The 25,670-nt window shown below is 39.2% G+C and overlaps 1 protein-coding gene and 1 long non-coding RNA gene across 2 annotated transcripts; one reads left to right on the top strand and one right to left on the bottom strand.

Moving 5' to 3' along the window:
• Positions 1-327: 327 nt before the first annotated feature.
• Positions 328-2,405, bottom strand: LOC122041657. Its single transcript, XR_006129030.1, has 3 exons — positions 1,788-2,405; positions 1,618-1,707; positions 328-389 (listed from the first exon to the last, which is right to left on the bottom strand). It is a non-coding gene; the product is annotated as an uncharacterized LOC122041657 (long non-coding RNA).
• A 7,862-nt stretch (positions 2,406-10,267) lies between these two features.
• LOC122041658 (40S ribosomal protein SA-like) lies at positions 10,268-13,647 on the top strand. The gene is made up of 5 exons (XM_042601419.1): positions 10,268-10,489; positions 12,119-12,381; positions 12,463-12,660; positions 12,863-13,070; positions 13,317-13,647. Exons 1-5 carry the CDS (start codon positions 10,363-10,365, stop codon positions 13,439-13,441), a joined length of 921 nt encoding a protein of 306 aa, XP_042457353.1. The 5' UTR covers positions 10,268-10,362; the 3' UTR covers positions 13,442-13,647.
• Positions 13,648-25,670: the final 12,023 nt, after the last annotated feature.

Below are 25,670 nucleotides of genomic sequence, written 5' to 3' on the forward strand. Positions count from 1 at the left end.
GAACCATTTCTACAGACATAATATACTCAGCCACAGGCGGCTGGAATATACACACAACCATGCAGTTTATATGCAGCCTACTCTGCTGATACAATAAAAACACAACCACGTAGTTATATGTAAATCTGACAGCCCACTCGGCTGTACCATAACCAAACACAGCGGAAATACAATGGACAACACATACAAACTAAAAATGAAGACTGCTAATCGGCTAGGCTTACACCACACAACAAAACAATACTCCAGAAACAAAACCAGAACACAAGCTAAATACACAAATTCCATATACCAAAATAAAAATAAACAAAAGCGAAGATAAGTCTTCTGATGTGATGTGGGGACCGGCAGGCAGGATACTCCAAGCGACTCTATAAACAACTTGGTACCTGAAAAAGATAGTGTCCACGGGGGTGAGTTCAACAATTCAACAGATACCTAGTTGACATGTATAGTAAACTATAACAAATAGTAATAACTATGGAGTATAGTCAGGTCGTCAGACCGAGAGTATCATAAATCTTGTATGCATGTCAAGCATATAAGTGCAACAAACACAATCAGTAAATGCATTAATGCATATGATGCCAATGACATGGTCACCCCTTATGCCAGTCAGTCATCTCACACACGATGGCGAGACCGAGTGGGTAAAGTTGTGACAACCGTGCACTCTGTCGTCACTGCTCTTGATGAGTGACTGAGTGGACGGGATGCTGTCGGAGTACACCTATCCTCCTACCCCAAATCATAAGTGGGGGAGCTCAATGCTCTCATCTCCCGGTACACGATGACTAGGAGGGATTCCTGACGTGCTACCACGCTGCGTCACACTATCCATGAGCGGACCAACAGAGTACCGACAGAGAAAAACTGACGTGCTACCACGCTGCGTCACGCTACCCATGAGCAGACCAGCGGAGCACCGACAGAGATGAAACTGACGATGTGCTCAACAATAATGGAGCAGACTATCGCGCAGCATGCAATTATACGAATGATGCATGACACTAAGCATGACAAAATCCTGAATAGCATAGCAATATCCATATATATATAAAATGTGTACCATAGGAAAATGAACCAAACCAAAGGTACACAGATCAGATAAGGTATAAAAACCTAGATCCTGAACATAATAAACACATGGTTGTGTCACTACCCCTATAAGCATGTATAATCAGGTAGGTACTAACATGAAGTGCATAATAAGTAAATAAAACAAGCATGTAACAGGTATCGGATAATGACCAACCGAAGCAAAGATGAACATAATCATTACTAAAAGTTATAACCTACTAAACATATCAACATGACATTATCAAAGATAAGTTAAGGTACCCGCCTCTAATAAGAAGGTCCAATTCTGTCCAAATCTGACGTCGAGATGCTTGTCTCGCGTCAAAGTCCTGTGTCACTAATATATATATATTTTTATTTAGCTACAACTCATGCAAGTTAAATAACTAATTGAAATCCCTTAACCGGATCCATCAATTAACCCACAAATTGTAACGTATAGGTCAACTAGGGTTAGCTTCACTAACCCTAATCATACCACTATTCCGTTCTACTAATGCAATCCAATGTAAGAATGGAATCACCTCTAAAACTCACCTAAATTTGGGTGTATCACTGTTGATCCAAAATCAAAGACGTTGGCTGCCGGAACAAGAACGGAGCCGCTGCTGGAAACAATAGAGGAAGCTGCAGTGACCAATGAATCTATCAACACATAGAATCCTATCTGAAATCAACATCCAGGTTTTCACCATCCCATAACATACCTTATTCTAAGTTCACACTGATCACCTCCTCTTTGCCTATAACCAATGTAGCCACTCCAAGATCACCATATAGTAACAAGATGCTCTCCAAGATCGCAACTAGGGCAGAGGAAAGATTGGTCGGAGCTAGGGCAGAGGGACAACGACACTGAGGTGTGAGACCAGTGGAGGCTGGAGTCGGGGAATTAGGGCACGATTCCAGATTGGAAGAGGAGCAGTGGATCCACGCTAGGGCATGACTCGATAGTCGGAGTCGCGACGCAAGAGTGACTGCAGCAATGAGGGATCAAATCTTGGGCTTGGATCTCCCTTCTATGCCAAAGATTTGCTTGTGTGGAGCGGCGATCTGGGAGAGGGAAGAACTTTCGGGGTGCTCCGTGAGTTATTGGTGTCGGCAGGTCGGTAGAGGAGAAGAAGTTTGGCCGGCGGTGGCTCGAAGAGAAAGAAGGATCAGCACAGAGAAGGTCAGCGACAGCGCGAGAAGAGGAAGAGGGGATCGGCTCAGGGAAGAAGAAGGGAAGGCTTTGCGTCGCGAAAGAAAAAAGGGAAGAGAAGAAACAGTGTCGAGCGGTTTGGGCACAGGAGGAGAAGGGAAGGTGCGGGGGGTTGGGGCACGACGACGGGAGAGGAGGAAAAGAAAATAAAGAAAAAGAAAACAAAAAGGAAAAAAATCAAATTTTTTCCTCGCTTAAATTAGGTAGTCTAAACAGGCTTTCCCGGGGCCCCGTTTTTATCCTAGTAACCTCGTCCATACGAATTCCGAAAAATTCCCAAAAAATTTCCAAAAATTCTGAAAAATTTCTTTATCATTATTCGCCATTTCTCGGTATTTTATATTCTCCCCCACTAATAAAAATTTGGTCCCCCAAATTTCGTTATCTACCATCAACAAACCTTAACAACAGGTAAAGAGTATAAATGTTGAACGGTAAATTAAATCACATATCTCAAGTGAAAATATGGGGTATCGATCTCAGATAGTATCCTCGAGCTCCCAGGTAGCCTCCTCGTCCGAATGATGCTGCCATCCGACTTTAACTAGCCGGATAGTCTTGTTCCGTAACTGACGCTCCTTCCGGTCTAGAATCTGTACAGGAACCTCCTCATAAGTGATGTCAGGCTGAACGGGAACTGAGATATCTGTCAGCACATGTGTTGGGTCGGGTACGTATCTCCTCAGCATAGATACGTGGAATACATCGTGAACGCCTGCCAGGGACGGTGGTAGTGCCAGATGATAAGCTACTGCTCCAATCCTATCCAGGATCTGGAAAAGGTCAATGTACCACGGAGCTAGCTTATCTCTGAGGCCAAATCTCTTCACCCCTTTCGTGGGTGAAACTCGCAGAAATACATGATCGCCTATAGAGAACTCCAGGGGTCTGCGTCTCCGATCTGCATAACTCTTCTGGCGGTCCTGCGCCTCTGACATCCTTCGTCTGATAGACGATGGGTTAAATCTGCGACTTGCCTCTGTAAATCCTTAATCTCATCGAGACTTCCTCCACCGGAACCTACCTAGCACGGCCACAATCATGACCATGATGACCTTTCATTGAATCTAATGCTCAACTTCCCCAATCAGAACCTACCAGCTCTGATACCAACTAATTGTTGGAGCAATCCCAATGGTCCGTGTGACCATGTGTTTTGGTGTTTGGGAAAAGGGTTTAAGTTAGGTTTACCCTCGTTATTTGATATGTGAATGTGAGTGTGCAGGTTTGCAGGATACACATGTGACTCAGGTTGATGACTTCGGGTCCGGTGAAGGATGGCATTGGGGATGAGCCGCGAGCTTGTATGCATCCGAGGGACCGTGGACAAGGCAACGAGGGCAAGGGCCAAAGGAAGCGACTTTGAGGCATATGCGAAGGATGACATTGGGGACGAGTCACAGGCTTATATGCATCCAAGGGACGAGAGCCAAAGGAAGTAGGTTTGAAGGTAAGAGGTCAAAGCTGCGAAGAAGAGTCAAGTGAGTCGTGAGGGTCCAAGTGCGAGATAAATGTACTCGGGATGGGAAACCATAGGTTTAGGGTTGTACCAGTCGACTGGTACTGGGACCAGTTGATTGGTGGTGAGCACAGAGAGCTTCTATGCCAAAACGACTAGGCACTAGTCGACTGGTGTAAGGACCAGTCGACTGGTAGAGAGCCATTGGAGTACCGTTGGGCTGGCACCAATCGACTGGTGTAAGGACCAGTCGACTGGTAACGGGCAAATTAACTTGCTGATTTCTTCCAAGCTCTAAAAGAAGGAGCTTAGGATGGCCGGCCAAGGTGACGAAATTAGACTTTGTTAAAGCCTAATTAGTAGTCATCTAGTGCTCTAGCAATCCAAGTGTTCTTGATCGAGTTGTGGCGAGGTTTTTCCACCAACAAGGAAGATTGTGCTAGCTGGAGTTTTCGGGGACTAATCCACTGATGAATTGAGGGATCGTCCACCTTACGGACAGCCGTGGAGTAGGAGTAAGTTATCTCTGAACCACGTAAATGAACGTGTTAATGGTTTGCATTTCCTTTCTTAGTTTTAGTCTTTCTACTTGTTTGTTTGTATTTTTACTGTAGAAAGAAGTGAGTATTTGGGGGCGCTATCTATTCAACCCCCCTTCAAGGCGGCCACCGATTCCTTACAAGTGGTATCAGAGCGAGGCCACTCTCCATTGGACTAACCGCCAAGGAAGCAAAGATGACCGGCATAATTGAACTGCCAAAGCTTGAAGGTAGAGGCTTATGGGACATCACATATTGGATGATGAAGATGGAGGTCATCTTCGACACAGATTGAGACACCATGATGGTGGTCAAAAGGTCGTTCGAAGTCCCAAAAGACAAGAAAGGGAAGAAGCTCCGACAACGACATTGGACAAAGGAGCAAACCTCACGGTCAAAGGCAAACGACAAGGTAATATCTATATTAATTGATATTTTTCCTAATGACATGATGAGTCGTGTAGGTAAATACGAGAAGGCCCACGATTTGTGGAATAAGATAAAGAAGGTTCAATGGGAAGAACCTATGCCTACACAAGAAGAAGAAGAGCCCAAGAAGATGGGCTTAATGGCTCAAGATGAGGAGCAACCGGAAGGTGACGAGCACTCAACTTCCGAAGAGGAGAAGGATAAAAAAATGTCATCCACTAGTGTGGATGAGGATATATCCTCAAAGGTTGAAGAAGAATCCAAGACAAGTGAAGAAGAAGAAGAAGAAGTCTTGGAAATCAACCTAGTGAGCACCTCTACCGAAGCAAAATCAAAAGATCACATTGTGTGCTTCGGGTGCAATGAAAGAGGGCACTACAAAAGTAGATGTCCTATGGGTAAGAAGAAGGTATCTCCTAAACTTAATTCAATTCATTTTTAATCTAATTTGAATTGTAGGAAGAAAAAGGAGAAAAAACTCATAGTGTGCTTCACGTGTGGTGAGCGGGGTCACTACCACACCAAATGCCTAAGGAAGAAAGAAATCAAAAAGTTGGTGCATTTGAAGAAGGAGAAGAAGAAGTGGAGGAAGAATGGAGGCTCATGTCAAGGGGGAGCTCCAAAGGTAAATGGTAAGGTAGACCCTAATTTAAATTTGAAGTCAAATTTAAATTCCTCCATGTATGATAGGAATAATTGCTATTATTTACCCATGCATAACTTTGGATTTAAATATCATGATAGGAATAGGGTAATTGTAGATCATAACCTTAGGAGACCAATTCATGATAACTCTAGAAATGGTAGACCCAAGGAGACCCAAGGCATTAATCCCAAGAAGGGAAGACATATGTCTAGAAAAATGGGTAGGTCTAGGAATACCTAATATGGACATGTTGACTCTAGGTTTAGGAACCTAGAAAGGGAAAATCAAGCTTTGAAGGCAAAGCTTGATAAGTTGGAGAAAACCCTAGAAAGATTCAATGTTGGATCTAAGGGTTTAGGTATGGTGTTGGGTAGTCAAAGACCCAACAATGATAGATCGGGTTTGGGATACCGATCTAGTGTCTCCAACGCTAAGGGAAAGTCTTATGCTAGGGTTGCATATGACTATAGCAAGGAGAAGTCAATAAATGGTAAGGGAAAGCTATTTAATGGTAAGAAGAAATTAACCAAGGACAAGGTGTCCAAGGTTAAGAAGGTTAGGTTTGTAGGCCAAGTGTCACTGGAGGTGCACCAATATGGCCTAACGATTGTGGATGAGTCACCTAGGGAGGTGACTAAGGTTAAGAGCTCTAGGGGGAGCTCAAAGAGTCAATTTGGGACTCATGACCAATGGATCTGAAGTGGGTACTACTTGGGATTCTAGATGAGCCATGAAATGTGCCAAAAGGTTTGGAGACGGATTGAGTCTCAACCTCAGGGAATTGGCACAACTGGATTGTGTTTCATGCAAGAAAATATGACATTGGGGTCATAATGCATGACAATTGATTTTGGATGTATATATGTTATATAAACCAATGCTAGGGATGCATTGTGAGTTGATATGGGCAAATACATCAAGAGGAAGCCAAAACTAGAACTTTAGGTCAATGTTCAATTGAACCATTTAGCTAGTTTTGGATTTTGTGTCAATCTTGGGATTGGTAATAGATACATTTTGTAATTTATTTTCCCCAAGTAGACAAGGGTACAATAGAACTCTCCACAAAATTTGGGAATTTTTGGAGGTCTACAGAATTTCTAGTGCATTTCTGAAGTTGGTCTGAAAAGGTTGATTTTTACAGAAATAGGGTATTAGTCGACTGGTACAGATACCAGTCGACTGGTAACAGTGTTTTTCGACCACAATATGCTTTTGTAAGGTTGTGTCGAAGGGGGCAGTCGACTGGTACTTGGGGCAGTCAACTGATACCAACCTGATAGTGTTTTCCAGCGTTGTTCTTGACCATGTCAACTCGTTTAGATGTATGAGATCCATGAGGGATAAATACATGAGTTTAGGGTCAGTTTAGATGACAAGTTTTCAACAATTGGGATATTGTTGGAGAACTTTTTGGATGTCAGGCAAAGGGGGAGAAGTAAGGTTTAGTTAGGAAAACCTTAAGTGTCTTTGCGGATGGGGAGCCTTGTGAATGATTCTTAAATATCCCTATGGTAAAATCCTATCTCATTGGGGAGCTTAGGTATAGGGGGAGCCTTGGGATAGGTTACAATGCATGTTGCATTTTGTTTTGGCGATGTAAGACCAAGTGTGTAGCCTTGACAACGTAAGTCCATTCGACGGTGTAAGTCCAAGTGTGTAGCCTTGGCAATGTAAGTCCATTCGGTGGTATAAGTCCAAGTGTATAGCCTTGGCAACGTAAGTCCATTGTTTCTTTTTAGCATGTTTATTTGCTATATGTTTTCCTTAACTTAAACGTATTGCCAAACATCAAAAAGGGGGAGATTGTTGGAGCAATCCCAATGGTCCGTGTGACCATGCGTTTTGGTGTTTGGGCAAAGAGTTTAAGTTAGGTTTACCCTCGTTATTTGATATGTGTATGTGAGTGTGCAGGTTTGCAGGATACACATGTGACTCAGGTTGATGGCTTCGGGTCCGGTGAAGGATGACATTGGGGATGAGTCGCGGGCTTATATGCATCCGAGGGTCCGTGGACAAGACAGTGAGGACAAGGGCTGAGGTAAGTGACTTTGAGGCATACGCAAAGGATGGCATTGGGGGTGAGCCGTGGGCTTGGATGCATCCGAGGGACGAGAGCTAAAGGAAGTAGGCTTGAAGGCAAGATGGCAAAGCTGCGAAGAAGAGTCAAGTGAGTCGTGAGGGTCCGAGTGCGAGAGAAATGTACTCGGGATGGGAAACCCTAGGTTTAGGGTTGTACCAGTCGACTGGTGGTGAGCACAGAGAGCTTCTATGCCCGAACGACTAGGCACTAGTCGACTAGTGCAAGGACCAGTCGACTGGTAGAGAGTCGTTGAAGTACCGTTGGGCTGGCACCAGTCAACTAGTGTAAGGACCAGTTGACTGGTAACGGACAAATCAGCTTGCTGATTTCTTCCAAGCTCTATAAGAAGGAGCTTGGGATGGCCGGCCAAGGTGACGAAATTAGACTTGGTTAAAGCTTAATTAGTAGTCATCTAGTGCTCTAGCAATCCAAGTGTTCTTGATCGAGTTGTGGCGATGTTTCTCCACCGACAAGGAGGATTGTGCTAGCTGGAGTTTCCGGGGACTAATCCACCGACAGATTGAGGGATCGTCCACCTTACGGGTAGCCGTGGAATTAGAGTAAGTTATCTCCGAACCACGTAAATGAACGTGTTAGCGGTTTGCATTTCTTTCTTAGTTTTAGTCTTTCTACTTGTTTGTTTGTATTTCCGCTTGCGCACTAACATTGTAGAAAGAAACGAGTATTTGGGGGCGCCGTCTATTCAACCCCTCTTCAAGCCGGCTATCGATCCCCTACACTAATATCGAATAGGACAACAATTATTTTATAGGCTGGCGAGAAGTGGAAATTGAAGAAAAAATAAGAAGAGAAATTATTTTCCTTTATTTTTTTAAAAGGAAATTTTATTTAATAACTGAGGATAATTCCTTGTACAATTAATATATATTCATATAGGCTTTAGACTCCAAAATTCAAATAAAGGAAAAAAAATCCTAATTTATAGATTACAATTCCTAAGTTATAAAGAAAGATAACAAATTCTAAAAACAAGAAAAATTATTAAGATACTTACAGCCTAAAATTTTTAAATAGATTCAAAATAAAATATATATATATATAAGATAGAAATTATTAAAAAAATAACTAAAATACTAAAAATCCAAAAATTACAAAAAGGAATAATTTACTAAAAAATAATTAAAAAAATCTTCAGATCCTTCTACATCAATATGTCTGATTTGACCCATTTCATGTCTTATGATTTCTGAAGTATCAAGGAGTCCAATGATATCTTTTATTAATTATTTCGACATTTTCGAAGAAGTTACATTAACTTCGGATCTTTTCGGTAAATCAAGCTCATGTTGGAGCTAATTTGAATCAGACCAAGGCCGAAGAATATGAATTAGCAGTACCATATACTTGGTCTGATTCAATTAGGTCCAACATGGACCTGATTTTCCAAAGATCAAGACCACATTCTAGTTAAAAGTTGGTATAACATTGTAACACTTCCAAAGAGGATAAACACTATTGGATTCCTCGCAACCTCAGAAATCTATAAGACTTGAAATGAGTTCAATCATACCTCTCTAAATTCATTAATGAGTTTCAGTCAAAACTCATACATTGATCGACGTAAACATGTCTTATTGGATTCATTTCAGATCCCATAAATTTATGGGACTGCAAGAAATTCAACTGTACCTTTTATTGCTTATTTGAGGTCTCGTACGTGATAACATTGCATTTATAACAACAAAAATAGGTATGGTAAGCATGAAACTCAATGTCATATAGCGGATAGAGAGAATAAGATACATGATGATGTCATATTCATCTAAATCATAAAAAATTACTTTCAAATTAGATTTTCTAAAAATATGACTAGGATGGATTAAAAATTGACATGTGAAATGCTAGTATTGGCGGGAGGAGTAGAACAGACCACCCAAATCAACGTGACCTTTTATCATTTACAAAGTATGGTTCATGATTTGAGATTTCTCGTTCCTTCGACAGAGCCAGCCTAGGGACTATTAAGGCGGGGTCAGCGCATAGGGCTCCACCTCTGGCGGAGTTCCATTTTAAAATTATATATATATATATATATATATATATATATATATATATATATACCACTATTTTTATGTTTTTTTAGATGTTACGTTAGAAGTAAACAGTGAACAGTAATGTAAAAAGTGTAATAGTTGTGAATTACGGAATTACAGTAAATAATAACAGTAATATAATGATGCAGTAAATGTAATGATGTTGTATATTCATTAGAAAAAAAATTAAAAGATATAATTATAAATTTTAAAATATTATGAATTTTTTTATAAAGACGCCCTTTAAAAAAGAGAAAAATCCGTATGAGAATAGACAAGTCTTTTCCTATTTCTATTTCCCTAAATCCTAATTTTTCGAAATCTACTTTTGTTCATCCTCAAACTCTTTGCCCACACCGATAGTCATCGTCTAGCATCGTCGTTGTCGCATCATCACGTTGCCGCCCTCGTCCATTGATACTACACAGTAGTGTACACATGTAAACCTTTCAATTTAAATGAAATTTTCTTACTTGAATTAAAGGATTTTTTTTTACACCTGGTCCTTTAAAGTCTAGGGCCGACCCTACCTCTCGATACGGTGACATGGTTGAGGCATATAGTATTGCCACATAAGATCTTGGGATCGAAACTCGGTGTGTCCTTCGGTATTGACCCAGGGGCGAGTTGACTGGAGCTCCTTTTGCCACATGATTTAGGATTTCCCAAACATGTTTTTTTTTTCTTAATATTATTTATTTTAATTATAATTTTGAATATGTGCATCCGATGCGGGTATTTTAGTCATTTAATGATCTCTTAGGTTAATATGTACAATCGACTCATCGACGTTCCCTTTTGCAGCCGTCGGCACTCTGAGAAAAGCACAGTTTTTTTTCCTTCAAGAGAGTGAGCTTGTGTGTTTGAGACAATGGCGTCGAGGACCCTTTCGCAGAAGGAGCAGGACATACAGATGATGCTTGCTGCTGATGTCCACCTCGGTACCAAGAACTGCGACTTCCAGATGGAGCGCTACGTCTACAAGCGGAGAACTGATGGTAATGTTCGTTTCCGTCTCCAATTTTTTTTTAAAATCTTTTTTAGTGTCGGATACTCGGATTTGCATTTCATTACCGTGATACTTTCTGCTCGGGAATGTGGTATATTGTCTGGTGATTCTCACTGGATCTTTGGGCATTCGGTAATGTTTTTCTGATTCTTCAATGAATGATGGTACTCTATTTGTTTTTCATATCGTTTTGCCTGTAAACTCGTGTGCCGATATTTCTTTAGTTGTAATTCTTTTCGAGCTATAAGAGTAGATATCTATATGTTCTGTTTTCTTTTGTCATGTGTTGAAAGTTGAAGATTGATAATTGATATTGGCATGAAATTATCTCACATCTTAGGGAAAAAATTATGGTTGATTTCAATTCAAATATGGCTGTATTGGATGACTAGTTTCACATCTATGGCAATGCAAATTACTCATTGGATGATTCTATATATTCAATATGCTAGCGTATCATGCACTACAAGTTGAGAAGTATGTTTCAATCTTTAAGAAGCTTACCTGCTATAGTCGAAGAATTTATATGGCTAAATATGTTAATTAAATGCTTCACGTTGAACATGGAGTGAATTTCTACTGTGGCCTTTAACAACAATGATTTGGTAAAGATGAAGAATTAGTTGGAGGTGTGAATCTGAGTTTCACCCACTGTAGGAGCAACATAGTAGGATTGAGGCGGGAGAAGGACCGCAAAACTCATACTGCCAGCACAATTCTTTGACATGATGTCAATCAGCTTGATGACCGAGAGCTAGTATGAACAACTGACATGTCTGTAGGTGGTTTTGTGCTGAACTTTCTATTAGGAAATTGTGATGATAATTTCCTCCATATTCAGGGTGGATCAGTTTTGAGAAAAAGAAGAATTGATTTTCCTTCCACTTCTATTGTGTGCCCAACTTTCTCCATCAAGTCATTGGCCATTTTTTCCTTCTCATTGTTTTCTTTCTCCTTTGTGGTTTCTTTTTCTCAACTGAAAGACAACCTTATACTATACGATAACAAATCAGATACAACCTTTGACTTCACAGGGAGAAGGGTAAAAAAGGAATCAGTACTGACGAATAGTAGTGATTTACCTAGTTATATACCATTGATATCATTATTTCTTGTTATTTTTTTTTTTAATTGCCACTAGTTATTCATCTTATGCCGACTAATCTTGGAGGTGACCAGTTCCGATCCTACAGAAGTTTTCCACCGGCCATCAAGATAAATCGGAAAGCGCTTGTAGCGGGTGACCGAGCGTTCTTAGGTCAACCGTCCATTAAAGGAAATTCATCCGTTAATTCGCCGAGTGTGACTTGATCCTTAGATTCCTAAGAAACTGAGAAGGCATCCTGCCACTGCATCATTGCCTCAGGGGCATTATTTCTCGTTTACTTGATTGCATATATGATTGCAGAAGCTTAATTTCTTTTCTAGAATGACCTGGTCATTTCTCTTGATACCATTTTTCGTTTATCTAATGCCAGTTTTTCTGCTTTTATGCCATTTTCAGATCCTTTGTTGGTTTACTTTTGTAGTGAATCCAGCTGTTTGTCTTCAATGTAACTGAGCACCATTGAAGTACTGAGATCTATTTCTAGGGTAACTCATTTTATTGAAATTTCAGGTATCTACATCATCAACCTTGGAAAGACATGGGAGAAACTTCAATTAGCAGCCAGGGTCATTGTAGCTATTGAGAATCCTCAGGACATTATTGTCCAATCCGCAAGGCCGTACGGCCAGAGAGCTGTTCTCAAGTTTGCACAATACACAGGTGCGCACCCTATTGCAGGGAGGCATACGCCTGGAACCTTCACGAATCAGCTGCAAACTTCATTTAGCGAACCACGCCTTCTAATCCTAACTGATCCTAGAACTGACCACCAGGTAAGAAAATTAGCTTGAAATCTGGAAATTGTATTTGAATGCAGATTAGTTGAAGAAAATGTTCTATTCTTTTTCCAACAGCCTATCAAGGAATCTGCTCTAGGCAACATTCCAACAATTGCCTTCTGTGACACTGACTCTCCAATGCGATATGTGGATATTGGGATCCCAGCTAACAATAAGGGAAAACTCAGTATTGGCTGTCTTTATTGGTTGCTGGCTAGGATGGTTCTGCAGATGCGCAGTACTATTCCTCCTGGCCGGAAATGGGAAGTAATGGTGAGCTGATGCCGATTGTTTGGTTCTACTTGCTCTTTCGATAATCAAAAGTTTTTTATTTTTGTGCATTGTTAACATTTAACCTCTATTTAGTATAGGTTCTGATGAACTTATTTCTGGTTGCCATAAAAGCATATTCCTATGCATTTCTATTTGAAAGTTTCCTTCAATTTTATTTATGCTCTAATGCCGGTCTTTGCAGGTTGATTTGTTTTTCTACAGAGATCCTGAGGAAGCTAAGGAACAAGAAGAAGAGGAAGCTCCAGTTGCTCCTGATTTTGGTGCAGTTCCTGATTATGGTGCCATGGTACCCAATGAAAAATGGATTAGTGAACCGTGGGTACCCGAGGCAGGAGCTGCACCTGTTGCCGAGCCTCCAATTCCCGGTGTCGAGTGGACTGCTGCTCAAGGTTAGTCTCAATATCCGCATGATGATCTACTTCATTACGACCAAATTGACTAAACTATGACAAGCTTGTACATTCTCTAATTTAAGGCACCAACATTGGTGTACTGCTGCATTGTTGCATACATCCCTCCAATGCCCTTTTTGATCACCTTTTTCTTTCAAGAATCTTCTCATTCACTAATTCATGAATGGTTTAAATGCTACTTTCCTTGAGGTTCGTCTAATTGTTGTCTTTTTCTATCAACAGCCCCTGTAGCTTCTGATGGATGGGATGTCGCTGCTCCTCCTCCTCTGGAGGGTGCTGTTGCCGCTGCTCCTGTTCCTTCCGGTTGGGAGGCGGCTCCTCCTGTCGCTCCCCAAGGCTGGGAGTAACCGAGCTGAAACGCCAGTGCCTCATTGATTTCACTGCAAGAGTTTGAATTTTGTTTAGTTGGTACATTTTGTTTGGACTTGAAAGCCTCAAGACAATTTGGCCATGTTCTAGTCTTTTGTTTCATTTTCCTTTTTATCTTTGCAACAGATCTTATGCATTTCATTATTTAATCAATTCAGAATTGTTCTCGAGAAGTTTATATTAATGTCTATTTATCTGCCAGTAATAATGTCAATTATTGTAGTTTAAGGAACTAACCTAAGTTGTTTTAAAGGCTTGTATCATACACTTTATAATAATTAATATTCTGTCATTAATATTTTATAAAAATGGAAATGTCTTTTTTTTTTTAAAAAAAAAAGTGATTACAAACAGTTTTAAATTTTATACAGTAAACACTTTTATGTTAATTAAAAAGAGACGTACAATACTCTTCTCTTCTTCAACTGGACAATTTCTATCTAGGGTAAAATTAAAAGAGCAGTTTTTTTTAATCATTGGTTGGACACGTAATTAGAGGTGTAATTGAGCTGACCTAAACTCTTGAATATTTGAGTTTGACTTATTTATAATCGAACCGAGCTTGAACTTTATTTAACGAATATATTCTTGGTTCACGAGTTTATTCGAACTTTTATCGAGTCTAAACGAATTTAATAAATATAAATTATAAATTAAATATTCATTAAAAATTAAATTATATATTTTAAAAAATTATAATATTTTTATTAAAATTTATAATTTTATTCTAATAAATAAATTTAATATATTTGTCTATATTTTTTATAAGTAAAGTGTAAAATATATAAATTCAATATCAAAATTATTATTATTTTTATTTAAAAATTAATTCACGAGCTTAATGAACATGCTCATGAGCGAGTATTGTGAAGTTTGAGCTTGATGTATTTATCTTAATAAGTCTCATTCAATGAGCTTAAATGAATTTTTATCAAATCGAGATTCAAATAGCTCACGAACGGCTTAGTTTATTTACACCTTAATATGTAATAATAATTATAATTTTATAATTATAATATGAATGTTAGAGGAGTAAATTGAATCGTATAGTAATAGTTATAATTTTATAATTATTATAATATAAATATTAGATGAATAATATGAATATATGTTCTTTAGTTATCACGACGTGAATACTTTTTATCAAATTAAATATGAAACAATATAGCTAAACATGAATTTATTGAATATATTAATTCCATCCGACATTAAATTTATTGCATGCTGTAAAATCAGGGTCTCTTAGTTTTTTTTAGATAGAGTCTTAGTTTAGATAGGATCTGTTCTGTTGATCTATTCTGTTAAATAATTTAAGTATTGAAATTTTATCAATCTAAATTTATCATGGACTGACCTATCTAGGTTCGTAACCCACGTGTGTCTGTTCATGATGAACTTGGGTTGACTTACGGATTGAGAAATATATGTAAACTAAGTTTTATGTTAATTTAGTTTTTTAATTATAATTTTAAAATAAAAATAAAATTTTTCATCATATATGTGTACTAGATTGTATCTATTTATCTTTAAAATATTTATTTTTAGATATATTTGATTGATGATTTTTTTAAAAAATTTTTTAATGGGTCTAACCTGTAACCTATCTTGAATTAAGTTGGATTAGAAATTTACTAACATGTTAAAATGATGGATCGATCCGTTCCGTCTTATCAAATCACCGATCCGTCACAAACTAACCCGCCCCTAAAGGATAACCCGGCCCGTCATGATCCATCTATAGCTCTATTTGCAGGGAAGTCAGTGGAGTGAGGTGCACTTTTTAATTAAAAATTAAAAAGGGTAAAAGGGTTATCCGAAAAAAATGGACGTCTATTGGATATTTACCCAACCACTAAAGCATAATTCTGGATCTATATGAAGTATGTGTTCTTTTAGGGGTGGTGCGATAGTTAAGACATAAAATATTATCACATGAAATCTTGGAATCAAAATTCGATGTGACTGAACATAACTTTCTTCATGTTTTGACCATTTGTACTAATAGCTAGTAGTCATCCGGGTTGACGGGAATGTTAGAGGTGAGCGAATCATCTTTTGTCACATGGATTTATATGAAGTACTCATAAAAAAATTTATTTTATATGGAAAAATGAACTAACATTAAAATTAACCCATCTTTATCAAAATTTGATCCTTGCTCTATAAATCTATTATGTAATAATCAATTTGAATATCTCATAGAGTTTTTTTTATCATTTTATATTTATAAAATAGATGGGTGGATAAATAATACACTGATCTTACTATTTTACAAATATCATTCTTATATTTTATTATGAAATTTAGAACCATAGATTTAAAATGGAGCTCAATAATTAATTGAGAATTATAAATTCATATAAAAAAATAAATAATTTAAATAGTCAAGTAATCAGTATAAATTGTAATAAGAATTTGAAAATTAAAGATTTTTTTTTTAAAAAAAAATTGGAATGGTCGTTGTCCTCTTCCACGGCATGCAGTGAAGCACGTGTCATTGGACTTTAACGGAGAGAATGTGCTGTCAAACGGAACAATCCGCAACAGGATAAATCCATCCATCAAAAACTTCATACGGTGGCATGGGATGGACTCATCTCTCATCATGATATGATAAATTGGAAAATTGTTAACTCAATCTTATTCAGATAGATTGTGGATTAAACGAGCCAAAATTATACCTGGGAGAAGGTAAATTTTAGAGGATCATCGTCGGCGTGATCGGCGTCAAAATTGACCACATTTGAGCAAGAGTTCAGATCGACGGTAGAGAAAAATCTGTTCAGATCTTGCTGGATTCTAGCATCGATCATACCGACGGCGATCCCTTTAGGTTCATCTTCCCCCTAGGGTATAGTTCTGATCGGGCCGATGGTCAGAATTTGCTGGCAATGGGCTGGGGTGATAAGTGAAACACGGGACAAGGGATTTTAGGACAGAGGATCCGATCTGATTTATGAGTCTATCAAAAAAATATATCAAAAAGATTAAAAAAATTAAATTTGGATCGTGGATTAGACGATTAAACTCATGAGCTCATTGAATTTTTTACTCTAAAAGATTTTTTTATAACCTGTGGGCCTACCACCCATCACGAGCCTACTTGCACGAGTCACGAGCACAGATAGATCAGTTCGTCTAGACCCATCTTAAAATAGATTGATAATCTAATCTGTTTAAATTATTTGATAGAACGAATCTAAATGGACTAGTCTAGACTAGCATAGAGCTTGAACAAGGGCCATTCCAAATTTAGATTAGGGGGAAGTTGCTCTGAAATCCCCATGCAAACCTAAATATTTATTTTTAGTTCTTATATCAAATTTTCTTTTTTCCCTGACCAAACTAGTTTATTTGTTTCAAAACCCTAACTCAGGCGAAATTACCAATTTACCGTCGTATTAAATTAAAACCCTCAAATATTGCTTATTTCTCTCCCAACTGCCGACACATTCCCTCCCCTTACTTCGAGGCTCTGCGATTCCAAACCATCGGTGATGCAGTCCTCGACTTCCCCTTCAAACCATCGGTGACGACCTGACCTCCCCTTACTTCGACTCAAAAACATCTCCATCGACTTTGAAGGCAGAAATCGGAGAACCAGCAAAACCTACTTTTACCTTCAACCCAAGAATCATCGATAAGTTAAATTTTTTTGTCCAAGATTTCAACTACTTTACTATTCTTGTGCGAAAATCGAAGCTTTAGATCATGAGTATTTTAGTTCATGAGTATTTTCAATTTTATGATGTTGAGGTTGAATAAAATTCAGTTTCTATTTTGGAATTGCAAATTTATGAATAAGTTTGTATTGCATCTTCTTCAGTTCAAGGAAAGAATGAGATATGTGGATATTTTGTAGTGATTATCAATAAATAGAGTATTGTACCCAATTTAAGTAGTATGATACTCAAAATTTATGAGGCTGAATAAAACTAGATTTGTAAATAAGATACATTTGGGGTTTAATTTTCTGAGTGGGGTTGTGTTATTTAGAGACAAATTGATAACAAATTTTTATTATTTAGTTCTTGAATATAAATTTTTTTAAATCATTAGGAAATCTTTGAAAAAAAAATTCTTGAATTGTATATGAATGAAGCTTTGATCTTCAGTTTTTATATGATTGAATCAAATATGTTTTTGTGAATTAGGTTAAAATAGATTCTGGAAGTGGGCCTTGCAACCTTACATTTTTGGGTAGTTGTAAGTGCAAGAACCAGTTGTTTATGATTTTAATTTTCAGTGGTTGCAGTTTGATGGATATATATGCGAGTCTTAGCAAAAAAATGTACGGAGATTACTCTCGAATCTATGATTCTGCAATACCTAACTCCATAACATAAGATGTATGTGACTTTGAACGACGATGATAATGTGCTGAATATGATACATTTTCATATGTGTATGAAGCTGAGCATAATCGATTTGAGGGTAGAGAGCAGAAACAAACATGTCGATGACAACCTAAATTTAGGGAGGTAGCATATATTATATCCCTCTTCATATTATAGTTTTGATAATATTATATGTTACATCTAGCACAAGTGCATATGATATAATTAAGTTGACACTATTAATCGTATCATACTGGCAAGAGTTGAGGAGGAACATATACAATCAAGGAGTGATGAGGAGATCGAAGAGGCCCCGTTGTCAAATACTATAGATGCTTGGATTAACTGCATCCATAGCGAAGGGCAAAATTTCAAGAATGCTGTTGATTTTAGAAGATATGTTAAAAACTATACTGTTACTACAAGACATTCATTTGTTTATAGAAAAAATGACCACGAGAAGGTAATTGATATTTGTAATGAAAGGAGTTATGGATAGAGAATTTATGCTTCAAAATATAAAGTAGATAGTATATTTACAATCTGAAAATGCAACCTACGACATACATGTGGTGAGAATAATCTACATAGTAGAGGATATCCTAAAGCCGATGCAACTTGGATTACTAATGTGGTGAAAGATAAATTGAGAGGAGAGCCCTCTTATCACCCTTGTATAATTCAAAAAGACTTGCAAAGAGATTATGAGATAGAGTTAGACTACCACAAAGCAAGAAGTTAGCGATGCATGATATTCATGGTACAGAGAAGGGATGCTACGATAGGCTAAGATGGTATTGTCGTGCTATTCGAGAAACAAATCCTGACAGTATTGCTGAGTGCGAGATTGATCCCGTAACATCTAAATTCAAACGGTTATTCATTTGTTTCCATTCATGTGCAGTTGGTTTTCTTACTGCTTGTAGGTCATTGATTCTTTTAGAAGGGGCTCATATAAAGAATAAGTATAAAAGTTGTATCCTAGTTGTTGTGTCGAAGGATGCCAATGATGATTTTTTCATAATTGGTTATTCTGTAGTGGATACGAAGAATGATGCTAATTGGGAATGGTTTTGTTATCATTTGAGAAGTGTCCCAATTTTGTGTCAAAGCTTTTCGTTCAACAAGTTCACTTTTTTCTCCGACAGACATCTTGGGAATATGAAGGCAGTTGAGCAATTATTTGTAGATAGTTACCATTCCTATTATTTGAGGCATTTAGTGGATAATTTTTTGAAGCAAGTAAATAATTACTTACTTTTGTTCATATACATGTTTTGAATCCTAAATAATTTATTTGTGTCATTCTACATGTTATGAAGTTATTCAAAACATAACAAAAAGCACCGGTCTTCGGTATTCAAGAAAGCTGCGTATACTCCATCTTTGCAAGAGCATGAACAACATATAAATAATATCATCGACTTCATGCCACTTGCCAAAGGATTTATTGTACAATCTCATCCTCTTAATGAGAAGAGGATGCCAAATAATAGCACCGGTCTTCTTCTCTTAATGAAGCTCAATTTGAATTCAACCATGAGAGTGTGACCTGCAATCTGCAAGCTAAAAAGACTCACAGAAGATGGTTAAAAACAGATGGGTGAAAACAAATACGGCAATCAGAAAAAGTGCATGCAAAACAAACAATACCGTGGGTCGGTCTGCAGACCGATCCACGCTTTCTGGATCATCGCTGATCGGTCTGGCAGACCGATCAGGAACTAATCTGATCGGTCCACAGACCGATCAGATGTCGCTCTTTCCAAATGCGCACAGCTTCTGATCGGTCTCCAGACCGATCAGTAAAATCACAGTAGACTACTGATCCATTTTTGATCGGTCTGCAGACCGATCAGTAATCGCTCAGTAGCCACTGATCGATTCCTGATCGGTCGCCAGACCGATCAGGTGTCCAAGGTTTCACTAGATCGGTCTGCCGACCGATCCAGCTTCTTGACTCAGTCCGGGTCGAGCCCTCTCTGACCTAGTCCGGAGAAACGAGCTCCCTAGCCCTCTCCGACTTCATCTGGTCCTAGAGAACGAGCTACCGAGCCCTCTCTGACTTTGCATGCCAAGCTTCCTTCTTGGACTTTTCAACACCAGATGTCCGATCACCCTTGATCCATCTGGATTTCCCTTGCCTGGCTTCACTCACCAGGACTTGCACCTAGCTTCACTCACTAGGGTTTTCACCTGGCTTCACTCACCAGGATTTCCAATCTGCCTGGCTTCACTCACCAGGACTTTCAATCTGCCTGGCTTCACTCACCAGGACTTTCCAACTGCCTAACATCCCAGTTAGGACTTCCTCAATCAGGTCAACCAAGTCAACCTAGATTAGTAATTAATCTGAATTAAATATCTGATACAAACTTAAATCAGTGTCAACAGCAAAACAACATCCAGGTCAGACTGTATCAACAATCTCCCCCTTTTTGTTGTTTGACAACACGATTTTAGTTTAGATCAGAAATGCTCATATACCCATAATTTTTAGGGAAATCAGGATCCTCCCCCTAAGACGGATATACCTTAGTTATCTTCTCCCCCTTTTTCATATTGACTCGATGAAGTCAATTCATCACTTAACTTAACTTAGTCGAATAGGTGCAAATTAGGTAAGAGGATTCAAAAAGACTCAACGTCATCCTCTCCCCTAAAATCAACCTTTCATTCATTTCTAAACTTAGTTATCTTCTCCCCCTTTGTCAAACACCGAAAAGGTGCGAATTAGGTAATAAGACTCAAAAGACTCCCCCTTAACCCATACTGTCTTGCACCTAGAGTTCCCTCTAAGTGTATAATATGACAGTAAGAAAGAGATAATATACAATCAAGTCATGGCATAGGAACAACATATTAATATGAACTGAAGCATAAGGAAAAACGAGAAATGGACAAATGAATAGCAAAAATATATGAGTATCATAAGTATCCAGGTCAGATAAAGATATCCAACAAATATCATCCAACATACAGACAGGCAAAATAACACATAGAATGTATCAATCAATTTCCTCAACACGAGGAACATCATCATCATCCGCGGGAGGCTCGTAACCTCGAGGCATGTTGGAGCTCGAAGGTGGATGGCCCGAGAAATGCTGCGGAGGTGGGTAGTTGGCCATCCATCCCGTATAGTGCATCACCAACACAAGTCATCGTGGTCGATCCAACACGCATCCATGGAGCTCGAGCTCATCGTGTCGATCAAAGCGACTCTCCAGCTCGGCGATCTGCCAGTGCAGATCGGGATCGGCCTCTCCATTGTCAGCAGGAGGAGCACGGAGCAACCTGTCGTGGAGGTCCCGTGGTAACTCACCTAGTGCTCTTCCATCCTTCCACCGAACATCCCCATTTTGTCCTATGATTCCAGACTTGGAAAATGCCTGCTTCCCAAGTCTACAATCCTGTCTGACCATCTTGACTATTCTACCCTTAGAGACATCAATCTGAAGGGTCTCGAGCCAATCTGTAATTATATGCCCATAAGACATATAAACAGTGGAGCTGCTAGGCTGAGAATAAGAGATGATCGAAGAGTAGATACTCGACATGATATCAAAATCGAGACGCCGACGTAAACCATAAAGCATAAGACAGTGGTATGGTCGGATCTCTGATAATGATTTAGATGTGATAGGTAGAAGGCAGTTCGTGACAATCTTAAAAAGAATATAGTCTTGAGGAGATAATCTCAAGGCTGCAAAAGTAGGGAAGTCAACATCTAGCTCATCTAGTCCATCAGGTCTAGGGTGTCCAAAGAAATACTCATAGATAGAGTCAGGTGATACATCAAGTGGAGGAGGTAATTACTCTGGTAAATCAGGATAAATAGGAAAAGGATCTCCTGAACACATACGACACCCTAGATACCCAAAGAATTCTCTGATGGAGAAATCGATAGTTCGTTTAGCGACTCGGGTTTTATAAACACCATCACTGTTCTGATGAAGATTATTATAGAACTCAGAAACTAGGTCAAGGTTGATGTCCCTTTCTAAGTAGACTACCGAGTCAAGTTTATAATAGGCTAGGGTTTCGGATACAGAGGGACAAAATTCATCCATGTACTTTCGATCCACAGATCGACATGGAAGCAGCTTGAATGTCCTCTGTTGAAATGCTTGCTCAAACTGGCGGTTCGGGAATCTTGAAGAAGAAGAAGGTTGAGGTCGGGAGGGTACCTGGGACTTGGATTTCTCAGGTGACTTAGATTTAAAGGTCCCTTCACCCACTACTTTCTTTCTAAGGGTTATCAAAGTGGTAAAATGAGGCAATGAGTGAGCACCGGAGCCACCAGCACAAAAAAAACAGATATAGTGAGAAATGAAACCGAACTGCCAAAGTTTTAGAGAGGTAGAGAGTTACTTTGGTGCCATTGAACTTTTGGCTAGAGTTTCAGAGTGCTAGAGCTTCAGCTAGGGTTCGGCTAGAGGTCCGCGTGCAACGAGAAGAGAAAGAGTGAGGTGAGGAAAGGAGTCGGCTAGGGTTCTGCGTGAAAGAGGAAAAGAAGAGATCGGGAAGTTTTAATGGTTTACTGATGGGTATACAGTTGATGAAATGATCGGACGGCTGTCCGATCAGGAGAAATCCTGACCGATCAGGGAACGTCCTGATCGGTCAGGGAGTGTTCTGATCGGTCGCGGAGACCGATCAGGGAGCTTCCTGATCGGTCCCTGGACCGATCAGAGGTGGATCAGAGGTAGAGCCTCCTGATCGGTCGTGGAGACCGATCAGGGAGCCTCCTGATCGGTCGTGGAGACCAATCAGGGAGCCTCCTGATCGGTCCCCAGACCGATCATAGGTGCCACAGCGTGCCAAGCCTCCTGATCGGTCGTGGAGACCGATCAGGGAAGCTCTTGATCGGTCCCCGGACCGATCAGAAGTCGATCAGTAACTGCTGATATGTGCCAGAACCACTGATCGGTCTGCAGACCGATCAGATATCGAAGAACTCTCCTGATCGGTCGTAGAGACCGATCAGTGTCTGATAATCAGTGACTTTAGTCTCTGAAATTCGTATCGACAGCTCTGAAACTTAGTTCAACAACTTTCAAGTTCAGAACCTAGGATCTGAAGAGCCCACAGATTATATTCAGTGATACCAATGAATATTTCCTATTGATGAGCTCTAATGATTTTGAATTATCAAGGGCTCGAAAGTTTCAGACACTTCATAACAAATGTGTTGAATCTCAAAGTTTCAAGAGAGAAGTTTGTGTTAGTTGTTTGCTGAAACTATGATTTATAGTGAACCAAGGTAATAAATCTGACTCAGGCTATCGGTTCACGATATATCCTTCCTATGAGTAGTTACAAGTTTGTCAAAATATGTCACATTTCTTCACCAACTTGTCCTATTTTCAAACAAAATCAGGAAGGTATCAATCAAGGGTATCAATCAACACATCAACCAGGTTAGATGATTTCTAGACACAGATCCAACCAAGATTCATTGGTTGGAATATATGAGTAAGATCTAGGAGCCAAATACACATGAATTATGTAATGACCTTCCCCATACTCAATTTATGTCTCTTCAACCTAATTATTCAAGGGATGCATGATACATTTTGAATAATTTGGTTGATCCTAGCATCTCACCCCATTTCTAGCAAACAAAAATATTTTGTTAAACCTTATAGTTTGTGTGAGATGTCCCCAAGTTGCCCAAATTAATTTTCCAATTTCTCTTGTCATTTTAATGGTCCTTATTGATCATGATGTGGTCAAAATGACTTATTGAGCCAAACACATTCCCAATTCCCTCCTTAAATGACTAAATTCATTTTCCGGAAGGGGTTTGGTGAAAATATCGGCTAAGTTTGACTTTGACTCAACATATGTGAGTGCAATGTCTCCCCTAGCTACGTGATCTCTAATGAAGTGATGACGCACTTCAATGTGTTTGGTCCTAGAATGATGGACTGGATTTTTCGTTAGGTTTATTGTGCTAATGTTGTCACACAACACTTGCACTCCTTTATATGAAAGTCCATAATCTTCTAGAGTGTGAATCATCCACAACAATTGTGACACACTCTCTCCCATGGCAATGTATTCAACCTCGGTCATGGAGAGAGCAACACAATGTTGCTTCCGACTTGACCAACTAATCAACGATGAACCTAAAAATTGGCAACCCCCACTAGTGCTTTTCCGATCCAATTTGCATCCAGCATAATCAGAATCGGTATAGCCTATCAAATCAAAAGACTCCGTACGAGGGTACCACAGTCCTACTCTAATTGTGCCCTTGAGATATCTTAGAATTCTCTTAACTGCAGTTAAATGAGATTCCTTGGCACAAACTTAATATCTAGCACACATGCCCACAGCAAAAAGTATGTCCGGTCGACTAGCTGTGAGATATAGAAGACTACCGATCATGCTTCTATATTGCGTTAGATCAACTGGTTTCCCACTCTCATCATTGTCAAGACGAGTGTTTGTCGCCATTGGAGTAGACACTTCCTTAGAGTCACTCATGTTGAATTTTTTGAGCATCTCTTGAGTGTATTTCGTTTGATGGACATAAATTCCATCTCGAGTTTGTTTGATTTCAAGTCCAAGGAAGAAAGTCAATTCTCCTACTAGACTCATCTCAAACTCATTTTCCATGTGAGAAATAAATTCATTCAAATAACCCTTGTTATTTGAGCCACAAATTATGTCATCGACATACACTTGGGCTACAAAAATGTTTTCACCATCTCTACGCAGAAATAGTGTCGGGTCTATTTGGCCTCTTACAAAACCCTTTTCTAGTAAATATGTTGACAACCTTTCGTACCAAGCTCGTGGTGCTTGTTTAAGCCCATAAAGTGCTTTCTTGAGCTTGTACACGTGGTTTGGAGCTTCGGTATTCACAAACCCCGGTGGTTGTTCAACATAGACTTCTTCTTTAATAAAGTCATTTAAGAAGGCAGATTTAACATCCATTTGATAGAGCTTGAAACCTCTATGTGCAGCAAAAGCTAGCATCAAACGAATGGACTCTAATCGGGCCACGGGAGCATAAGTCTCATCATAATCGAGACCTTCGACTTGACTATAGCCATTGACTACAAGTCTTGCCTTGTTTCTTACAACTTCTCCCTTTTGATTTAACTTATTTTTGAAGACCCATTTAGTTCCAATAATGGTGGTCTTCTTAGGTCTCGGAACTAAGTCTCATACTTGGCTCCTTTCAAATTGACCTAATTCGTCTTGCATAGCTATGATCCAATCAGGATCGTGCAATGCTCCATCAACTAGTCTTGGTTCAATCTCTGAGATTAAGGCAACCTCATTGGACTCATTTCTAAAGAATGATCTAGTCCTAACCCCTTGTTGGATGTCTCCCACAATCTGGTCTTGGGGATGACTAGAGGCTAACCTAGACTGCCTTGGTGTTGGCGGTGCCTCATGAGTGGTCTCACTCGGCACAGGCGAGGACTCAGTATCAGGCAACGGGTCTGCCTGAGTTCTTTGTTGCCCTTGCTCATCATCATCAGAGTCAATTTCGACTCTTTCCATGTTTGGATCATTCAAACCTAGCCTTCTAAGTTCGAATTGAATTTCTTCTACATTCCTTGATTGATTATCAGGGATTTCTTCGAAAGCTACATCCGAGGACTCTTCAATCAATTTCGTCTTCTCATTGTAGACTCGATAGGCTTTGCTGGTAAGAGAGTACCCGACCAGTATCCCTTGATCAGCCTTAGCCGTGAACTTCCCAAGATGATCCTTGGTGTTCAAGATAAACACCTTACAACCAAACACCCTAAGATGTTTAATTGTAGGCGGTTTCCCAAACCAAAGTTCATGGGGAGTCTTTCCTAAAAACCTATGTATTAAAACTCGATTTTGCACATAGCAAGCT

The sequence above is a fragment of the Zingiber officinale genome, chromosome 2A (genome assembly GCF_018446385.1).
Source record: "Zingiber officinale cultivar Zhangliang chromosome 2A, Zo_v1.1, whole genome shotgun sequence".
Taxonomy (NCBI): Eukaryota; Viridiplantae; Streptophyta; class Magnoliopsida; order Zingiberales; family Zingiberaceae; genus Zingiber; species Zingiber officinale.

Bases quoted from the DNA above. Each gene is read 5' to 3' on its own strand.
- LOC122041658 (XM_042601419.1), top strand. From the start codon at position 10,363: ATGGCGTCGAGGACCCTTTCGCAGAAGGAGCAGGACATACAGATGATG. The intron at 12,382-12,462 runs GTAAGAAAATTA...TTTTTCCAACAG, and splicing joins ATCCTAGAACTGACCACCAG to CCTATCAAGGAATCTGCTCT. The intron at 13,071-13,316 runs GTTAGTCTCAAT...TTCTATCAACAG, and splicing joins CGAGTGGACTGCTGCTCAAG to CCCCTGTAGCTTCTGATGGA.